Source organism: Myripristis murdjan, chromosome 7 (genome assembly GCF_902150065.1).
Source record: "Myripristis murdjan chromosome 7, fMyrMur1.1, whole genome shotgun sequence".
NCBI lineage: Eukaryota > Metazoa > Chordata > Actinopteri > Holocentriformes > Holocentridae > Myripristis > Myripristis murdjan.
In genome coordinates, this window is record NC_043986.1 from 34,537,229 (window position 1) to 34,546,967 (window position 9,739).

At 37.6% G+C, this 9,739-nt stretch overlaps 1 protein-coding gene across 2 annotated transcripts in view; it reads left to right on the forward strand.

Annotated features, from left to right (window-relative positions):
* Positions 1-8,721, forward strand: part of rtel1 (regulator of telomere elongation helicase 1) — a 38,001-nt gene extending 29,280 nt beyond the window's left edge. The window contains exons 25-33 of one of the 2 annotated variants that reach the window (XM_030056525.1): positions 1,197-1,368; positions 1,965-2,119; positions 2,434-2,529; positions 3,819-4,032; positions 4,678-4,815; positions 4,904-5,032; positions 5,455-5,661; positions 6,238-6,360; positions 7,793-8,721. In XM_030056525.1, the coding sequence (XP_029912385.1) occupies positions 1,197-1,368; positions 1,965-2,119; positions 2,434-2,529; positions 3,819-4,032; positions 4,678-4,815; positions 4,904-5,032; positions 5,455-5,661; positions 6,238-6,360; positions 7,793-7,863 (1,305 nt within the window). In that variant the 3' untranslated portion in view covers positions 7,864-8,721. The remainder of the gene's footprint in view (positions 1-1,196; positions 1,369-1,964; positions 2,120-2,433; positions 2,530-3,818; positions 4,033-4,677; positions 4,816-4,903; positions 5,033-5,454; positions 5,662-6,237; positions 6,361-7,792) is intronic. The other variant, XM_030056527.1, reaches the window with a different exon arrangement.
* The last annotated feature ends 1,018 nt before the right edge of the window (positions 8,722-9,739 follow it).

Below are 9,739 nucleotides of genomic sequence, written 5' to 3' on the forward strand. Positions count from 1 at the left end.
ATGTTTTAGAAGTGTAATCACAAAATTTACAGAAATAGTACATGTACCCTCCATTAAAGGCACACTAAGGTTAATTGTTGAGATTGTTGGGATTAATATACTGTGAAAGTTCGAGACTATTAAAGACATTGGTCACAGCCAGAAACAACTGTCAACTTCGTAACCTCAACTGGCAGAAAAGTAAGCCACAATTTTGTTGTGCAACATTAGAAACTCCTGTTTTTCACAAAAAAATTAGTGTCTGAAATTGTATAGTCTCCAAAATATACAGGATGTGTATGAATGTACAGTTAATGTTTTGACTTTTGTTAGAGATTCTTCTGGTTCCATGAATTTTAGGTTAATTGTGATGCATTATTAGCTGAAGACTGAATGACCATTCCATTTCCACGCCATTATTCAGTCTGATTAGATGAGTTTGATATTGTCCGGTGTTGGCCAAAGTCTTTAAGCGGAGGGATTTGAATCCTGCTAAAGCAGTCACTAGTGACTGACTTGTCCAGCTGTCGTTATGTCATTTTCAGCTGACACAGTAGCTGCGTTAGCCAGCTGACAGCGTTGTTCCAAATCAATCTAACTTTGACATATTTGTAGTTACTTAAAGTTTCTATTAATGCTGACACTTTGTGCCAAGTCAGTTCGTGGGTGAAATGAGTTTTACCAAATGCAAAGCCCTTTTTATTGCTAAAAAGCCAATGTAAACATTTGGATGGATAATTAATTGCTGTTGTTAGCCAAACCCCAGGCTGGCTGTCTAGCCATGGAAGCAAACTATCTAGGACAGAGCTAGGCTTTTTGTAACAAACAGACTGGGGTCTTTCCAGTGACGCTAATTGTTAAATTCAGTTAAACCAAATGCTGTTGGCATAATGCAAAAAAAACATCTTTCCCTCTCAGAAATGCCTTCATCACACAATGTTTCTCTGCTTTGGGTGTTTTTAGTTAGTTTTCAGTTAGTTTTTGAAATTACACTTGAATTGGGCGACACCAGACCTCTATGAATCGTTAAAAATGGTGTATAGTAACATTCAGCCCAAAAAAGAGAGAGACCTGTTAGACTTGTACTTTGCTTTGTAATTGCGAAGCCTTGGCCTTGGCGAGGCAATTGGCTATATGTGCTCTCTATATATAATCGGATTGTTCCCATGATATGCTTTAATATAATCGCTAAGGCTGATTGTGTCTGAATGTGGCAGAGGCCCATGGTAGAGAAGAAGGCAGAGGCTGCAGCTGGGAGCAGCAGCACAGTTTGTTCTTCAGAAAGCCAGTTGTCCAGTTTCACGTCCGGCACACCCTCCCACAGCTCCCATACCCAGAAGGCCAAGGTGCTGGATGCCCATATTCCCAGTCTGAAGAGAAGGAGACTGAGTGGGTATATTTAATATAGCTGTAGTATCATATATAGAGCAAGTTCATGCTTAATTTCTGTTATTATTTCTGTTATTGCCTGCTGCACAGGTAAAGATATACAATGTTTTCCTCCTAGATGCCAGAGATGGGTCATGATTTTAGAATTTTTACATAATTTCAAAATTGTAAGAAATCATATAGTTTATTCAGCTATCATCTTCTCTTAAAAAATCCCTTATTTTATGTGCATTTGGTAGAAAACAAAAACAAGAGACTTCCAACACTACATGTTTGGACCCCAGAAATGAGTGAACTGTGGTATCATCCACTCTATCAGAGCTGGACATTACACCGCTAGTGTGCATGTCAAAATAATTTCAGATGAAAGTGAACATATATCTAAATTATTATTAAAATTTTGAATAGAAGCGAACCTTTCCCAGCATCCTGCATATTTTAAAGTACTTTCAAAGAGTCCAGAAGAAGAAGCAGCAGAAGAATCCTGAATGACTTACTAAAGCAAGCCCATTTATAATAGGTTGTGGGAATAACTTAACTGACGAATAATTCCTTCATGTGTTTCCTGTGGCCCGTTTTTCATTTTCTTTTGTCAGATGAACAGACAGAAACAGCTGGGATGGCCAGGTTTTGTATAGAATATGAGACTGACATACAGGGCAGCCAGAGGAAGAGACCAGCTGGCCTGCTGGATGCCCTGGAGCACAGTGACCAACCCAATGAAGAGGAGGCTGCTGTGGGAGAGGAGAAGGTATGATTTAAAAAAAAAAAAAAAAAAAAAAAATCCCTTTGTGCATAGCAACACATTAACACAAATTACGGTGGGGTTGGTGGGTGGAGGGATTGCCGTGTATCTTGTATATTCTTGTAAATTTAGGACTTCAATCTGGCAAATTCTGAGTTTTTTCCTCCTAATATTAAACCCCCTCCCTGGCTGCGTAACTTTTTTTTCTCCCTACAGTGGCACTCATATTCCGTTGTACATTAAATCATACTAAGCAAGGGCTTTTTTAACAAAATTGAAAGTAATGTACAAGTTTTAATCACTTATGTTTCCTCCTACAGGCATACCGTTTATCCACACTGTCTCTTCAGTACGACAAGGCCATGGATGAGGAGTCACGAGGAGGAAAACGGAAAATCAAACTGATCCAGGAACAGGTATGTGTTGTGCTACATTTTATTTTTATTTGATCTATTTGGTTTTTCATTTATTTGAGGTTTGACAGAAATGCTCATGTTTTTTTTACTTTGTATTGAAGATTGTTATCTTTGCTACTGTTAAGCTTGCTTTTAATTGATGCTTATTGCTTATTATGACTTTCTCTTCTTAATTTATGCTTTTTTGCATCTTTCCTTGCCTCGCTGAAAATGAATTAATGGGATAAATCACACATTTTGAAAAATGGTATATTTTTTTCACTTCCCCTCCAGCTGTTCTGTTCGACAGTAGTGGCGCTCTCTTCCTCTCATTGTTACTGAGTGCTGGATACTGGCTTGATGCTCCACATGCTAACTGTTAGCCTCCTGCAATTGAACTGGACTTCCCCCCAGCTAACAGTCTGAAAAATAACTGCCTTAATCCACTCAAATTGTTTAATAAACAAAGTTTGTGTTTGATATGCAGCAGAATTTTTACATCCCAAAATGTTGTGTAAAAATATTGTGTTAAATGTTAATGTGAAACAAAACAAAAAATCTACCATAGAGCTGCAGTGCTTATTAAATTTGGTCTTTCGCGAAACAATAGCACCAACAACGCAATTCTAATTCATTTAACAATGATAACTTTGATGCATCTTAACTTTCTGCATCTTTAAGATATATAATAAAACAAAGTTTGGTAATGACCCATTGATTTCTTATGTCATTGGTTGTTATTGTTGGTATGATGTATTTAGTCGTTGCTGAAACCAAATTTTCACTGGTGGGACAATAAAGAACTTGAAATTAAACTTGAATGTTATACAAGTCAGTAATTGTCAGTTCCAGCAATATTTTAAAATAACATAACAGCATAATACTTCAGCAGTGGGAAAAAAATGTTTTACTCTGCCCTGAAGTGGAGTCAGACATGGAGATCATATCCTTTGGACAAAATGTGCATCTTATTATTAGACACAAATTATCACTTATATTTTATACTCAAATTTAATAGATTTTTTTTTTTTTTAAGTTAATTTGGTCACTTACTGTTTATGAATTTTTTGATGCTGTACTTGATGAGTTTTATGTAGCCAGCAGTGCAAGTTTAAATCATAGTGTTTTTGTTCTATTTTCCCTTTTTTGACAGCTCCTTGTCATTCAAAGTATTAAATTATTATGCTGAATTACTGAAATACCAGTGTTCCTTGACAGCACATTTAAATATGACCTAGTTAATATCTTTCAAATCTATTTCTAATGTACCTTGCACGTCAACTGTTTATTTTTCTCCCTCTGTCTTGAAGAAAATCCCCATTACAGAGGATGTGTCTGAGGAAGGCAAAGCAGACAAAGCTAAGAAGTTCCTGGCAGAGATGAAAAAATCACTGAGCCAGGTAAATTTTGATCGAATTGTGCAAGCTCTGCAAACCTACAAGAGGACTGATAACATCGATGTCCTGTTGACTGATGCAGCGGACCTCTTAGCTGGAGATGCCAATACTCACAGTCTTCTCCGGGGTAAGTGATGGGCGACTTACTGTGGCTTTGCTTCTGTGCCCAGCACATATGTATATACTATAATATAACCCGTTAGCACATACATAGGTTTCTTTTTCAGCTGTTTTTTCTGTTTGTCTGTGTGTCTGTCATGCTGCAAAACTAATTGCCCCCTTGGGGACATAAAATAAATAAAGTTGAAGTTGAAATAAAGGTTATAGATATATAGATACAGACCGGACAACAACACTATTTTGAACGGCAACACAAAGCTGAAAAAATGTTTTGTAGAATGCAGAATAACATGTTTATTTGGGTTTCACTTTCAGCCCTCTTTTCAGCCCCCTAGTTTCTAAAATGGTGGAACTGTTTTCTGACTTCAAATAGTTTGAAATTTTGCCATGTTACATGAATCCATTCAAAATTTAGACACCTTATCATGATAAGCCCCATCATCCAGATCTGTTGTTGGAGGTAATTACATTTACTAGAATTGATATATATGGTACCTTGGATAACACATTGCTATTTTATGTCTGATGGAATTTTGTTTAGGCTCATTTTTTTCCCACAGATAATCTCCTTGCTCAGCACCGAGACAGTGTTGGGTTCACTTCCATGTGTAGCTTGTTGATCTCTCAGCTAATGGCGCAATATATGTCACAGGTTTCTACCAGTTTATACGGCCACATCACAAAAAGACGTTTCATGAGAAATGTCAGGAGCTGACCGGCCAAGGCTGTGGATACAAACCTGATCACTCACTCTCAAAGGAGGAGAAGGAAGCACTGATACTGAGGAGAGGTGTGCTAACACTTTCACATTCATCAAAAAATGCAAGAGGAAAGAACAGAAAAGCCAATCACCAGAAAATGTCATTTTTTTCCCAAAGCAGGAGACAAACATCCTGTTGCGGCTGTCACCTGTTCCAGCAGCTCTTCCTGCAGTCAGCTGAACACCCTGCAGCTCAACAAGGGAGGACAGCACCTCAGTCACCACGGCCTAAAGGAACCTCACACTGGTACCATCATGTTTTTTAAAATTGTGCTGTTGAATAGACTTCAAGGATCCCTCAACATTTGACATCTCCTTAAAGAGATAGTTCACTCATTCATATGTAGGACAGTAGTGGTATTATCTTCCCCTTATTGTTACTGAGTGCTGGATGCTGGCTGGATGCTCCAAATGCTAACTGTTAGCTTACTCGAGGTTGAGGTGGACTTCCCCCTGGCTAGCATTCTCAGAAATGAATTAACTGTCCCTTTAATGACAAGTCATACAAACAAGCCATATTTCCAGAGAAATAACAATGTTTATGTAGATTTTGGTTTCTTTATTACCGGTATTTGTCATGAGACCACATTTGCAGAGCAACTTTACTTGACTGAATGATTATTCAGTGTTTGTTGATTTTCAAATTTCTTTTTGTTTTGTTTTAATCAGGTTCCTTAGCAACGGTTCAGCCAACTCCAAAAAATAAAATCCATGTAGCCTTTGTAGCTGATGTGAAAAAGGCCATCGGAGCAGAGAAATGCAGCCAACTGTTTGTGGCCATTCAGAACTATAAGAAGACAGACAACTACGAAACCCTGGTGTCCACAGTGGTGAACTTGTTAACAGAGAAAGACGATGACTTCACTCTTCTTGTCAGTGAGTAGCTGTTCATGATCAGGCATATTTTTGTATGTCTTTGTAATACTTACAGGTCTGGGAAACATAAACGTAATTTTTTTAGTGATATGTTAATTAAACACATTTGCATTAACAGATATATAAAATGAATGTTATTACAAAATGCAGTAAGTCCTGGCAGACATGGGCTGGCTTTCCCCTGTATCTAAACATCAGGTTTATATTGGGCAGGACTGATGGTTTCTGATGATAAATGTAACTTGGTCCCCAAAACCAACAAAATTCTTCTATCAGTAATCTGTTTTGTTTTTTTTCTTTCATCAGCAAACATTTTCTGTTTCTGTTGGCATCATTTGACACTTGAGGACTTGAGCAGGTTTAGCAAGGTAGACAGTGAATGGAGAGAGAGTGGAAGTTGCCAAAACAACTTCTTACAAATGTTACCGAGGTTTTGAATCACCGCAGCCACCAGAGGATGTTCATCATCCAGTGAGAACTGTCAGAACTGTCCCACACCTTATCATGTACGATCTGAGTGAGATCTGATTGTCACCCATTTTCATGCATTCATGTCTCTCCTGTTTTTGTGTCCAGGATTTGGCATGTTCGTTCGGCCTCACCATAAGAAGCAGTACAAAACCATGTTGGAGGCTTTGTTAGGTGCTCCACTTCCCACCACCGACTTTGTTGATGAGAATGCAGACCAGTCAACACAAGGTGACCAGAAACCCCATTAGGAATAATGTTAACATGCTTATCTTTCCTGAGCTGGGGGCTTAAGGGGTCAAACAGTGACTAACAGTCCATGTTGTAAATAACCTATCATATGGTTTAACATTAGCATATGTTACTGAACATGTGTGTCTGTTTACATGGAAAGACTGGGCTTTATTCATAAACAGATACACACAACTGTGCTTTAAACCTGCCTACCTGCTGCTCATAAGAACAAATCTCAGAGATCCCAGAGTCTTTGCAAATGATAGATAGAGATGCCGTAGAGAGACCATAAAGTCACCACAGAGAGACCAGTGACGTTCATAAAGAGACTTTAGGGACACCCGGTATAATTAGAACCACAGTTAGTAAAGAAAAAAAGGTTTTCAATATTTAAAACTGTGAATTTATATTTATATATATTTATATATAAATATAAATTCAAATATATACACACACACACACACACACATATATACATATATATGTATGTATATATCTTTTTTTAATCAGTAATAAATCATTACCATAATCACTCAGATTATTAATGTTCATGTGTGTTGTATATGTATCAATGCATGTAAATTATTGGCTGTTTTCACAAATTTCTATTACCAGTTTGTGCCTTGGTACATGAAAGTGGTCAACTTACAGTAGCCTGTTCAGTGTCTCTGCACAGACTCACAGTTTAGGTGTGTGGGTGGGTGGGTGGGTGGGTGTGTGTGTGTGTGTGTGTGTGTGTGTGTGTGTGTGTGTGTGTGTGTGTGTGTGTGAGTGAGTGAGTGTATTTGTTCTGTCCGGTGCAAACTATTTGTGAACAGGAAAATATGGCAGTATTGTGGCGCTGCACTCATGTTAACCCTTTGAAACCTAAGCAAATTCACTTGATTGAAAACTGGCACTAATTATTTGTTTGTTTGTTTGTTTTTGCTTATTGGCTAATGAGTTAAAAAAAAAAAAAAAAATGAGAGAGAGAGACAATTTTCCAGAAAATGATCAGAATTTAGCCAGAAAAATAATCGTATATTTAGCAAAAAATAAACAAATAATTAAATTTTTAAAAATTAAAATGACCTCAAATGTCTTAAGATGTCTTGTGTTTAAATGCTTGTGAAAAGCATTGGAACACTGCCTTTCACAAAGAAATGACACAAAAATTAGCCCAAAAAAAGTGTTAAAAACAATTCCACAAAAATGATCAGAAAATGAGCAAATACAATGGGGAAAAAATACAAGAAAGCATTTATATACATAGTTGTATACATTTTTTAATTAAATGCCAATGACATGATAAAATCACTGCTACATCTCTCTGCAAATGGCTTTCCTTGTGTTGGGGACGTGGGAGAGAGGCATGGGATGTGGTGATTCTGAGTTCTGAATACGACTAGCACCTCTGACACTTTACAAATCTCTTGTATACTTTTTGCAGCATCAGCAACACCGTCATTGAAGACACAAAGCAAGATTTCCAATTTCTTCTCGGACAGCCAAAGGAAATAGGATTGGTGTTGAGGTGACATAATGTGTTGTCAGCTCCATGTGTGGTGTTGTGCACCACTGAAGCCACCTGAATTGTCCAAAGCAGCAACTCTTCTCAAACTTGAAATGATGAATTCATTTGGCCAGGCTTTCATGAGGCATCTAGCACTGACATCGGACTTGGCATTTTTGAGAAGGACTTAAAAATGCAGCAGTCTAAAGCACTGCGCTATAATATAAAGTTCCAGACTAATGAAAACCGAGCCACAGCCATTAAGCCACAGGTGTCAAACTGGTGCCATGGAGGGCCAAGAGGCTGCAGGTTTTCATTCCAACCAACAACTCCACCAGGTGATTTCACTGATTAGTCCCACCTCTCTGTTTGGAGGTAGGGTGATCAGTGAAATCACCTGGTGGAGTTTTTGGTTGGAATGAAAACCTGCAGCCTCTTGGCCCTCCATGGCACGAGTCTGACACCCCTGCATTAAGCTTTCAACATTCCACATGAGGACGTGTTGAGTGACTGAAGAACGTCAGGGTTTGGACCCACATCATCATCTTGAGTTTTCATTTATCCATAACTGCCACTAATTGAATATCCAACTCCTTTGTATTGATTAGGAAGGCTTGAAATATTGTTATGGGGGCGATGAGATGGCTATTGTTTTTAATTTATTTCTCATAATGCACCTCAAATCTGAGGTCAGAGATCACACTATCACACTGAGCAAATACAAGTTTTTACTAATTTAAAATGAATATCATGCAAACTTTGTGCTATTTATTTTTATATGTTTTGTATTAAAATGAAAAACAAAAAATCTTACAGAACTCCTGTTTCTTTCCTCATGGAAACCAGAATAAATGTGTGAATAAGAATTGAGTTATCATTTTTTCTCTGAAAGATTATAGCTTTTTCATCTTGTTAACGGAAATATACAGTATCTTTAATAGAAATAGATCTGGCTAGAAATTAATTAGGCACCAAGATAGCATTGTGCTCTGCCTGGAGAAATCATTTGTGTGAAAGGTGAACACTGAGGTGAACGCTGGGCAACTGAGCTCTCAGGTTGAATAAAATGGCTCTATCCTGCCACCTAAAGGCCGGTATCACTATCACACGAGGTGTTTTTTGTGTCCCACTGAGAGTTGCTTTGGTTACATCAAAAAGTTTCCTTAACCCATCTTGATGTATTTAGCTTGGCATTTTAAACGTATTCATGAGTAAATGGCACAATTAAAATTAATTTTGTAGATTTAGGCTATAACTCAAATCATGCAGGAGAGGATTAGACTGCTGTCTCGGTTTTTATCACGAGAGAAAAGAAAAGCAGGATAGAAGATGGAATAGCTCCTTTTAATACTACTACTACTAATAATAATAATACTATTCCGAATGTTATTAACAATAAGAACAATAATAATAATTTGGTATCCTCAAACTGTGGTCCTTTGTCATGCACAGTTTTATTGGGTGTCTCATATTTATCTCAGATTAACTCATTTAAGTATTCTACAAATATGAATACTGGAGTAAATTACAGCCTGAAACGTTCCTTTTTATTTTGACGGTGTAAAGTTCTTGATGCACAGTGGAAATATATCACTAATTATAGCTGCTGCGCAGCAATGGTCGGGGCCGGACAATTTTAGGCAATTTTGAGCATCAAGTAGAGAATAGGAAGATGAAAAGAAAGATAACATTTTAACGTGCATTTTGCATCAGTTCAGGCTTGAATTCACAGTTTCTGGTAAGTAGGACAGTGCTCTAGCTCACTGAGCTAATTGACAAGTGTCGCTCCACGTGAGGCTTTACAAATTGACTAAGCCAGTCACATGACAGCAGCCGCCTATGCATGGAAAGGCAGATTCCAAACCACTGTAAAAAAAAAAAAAA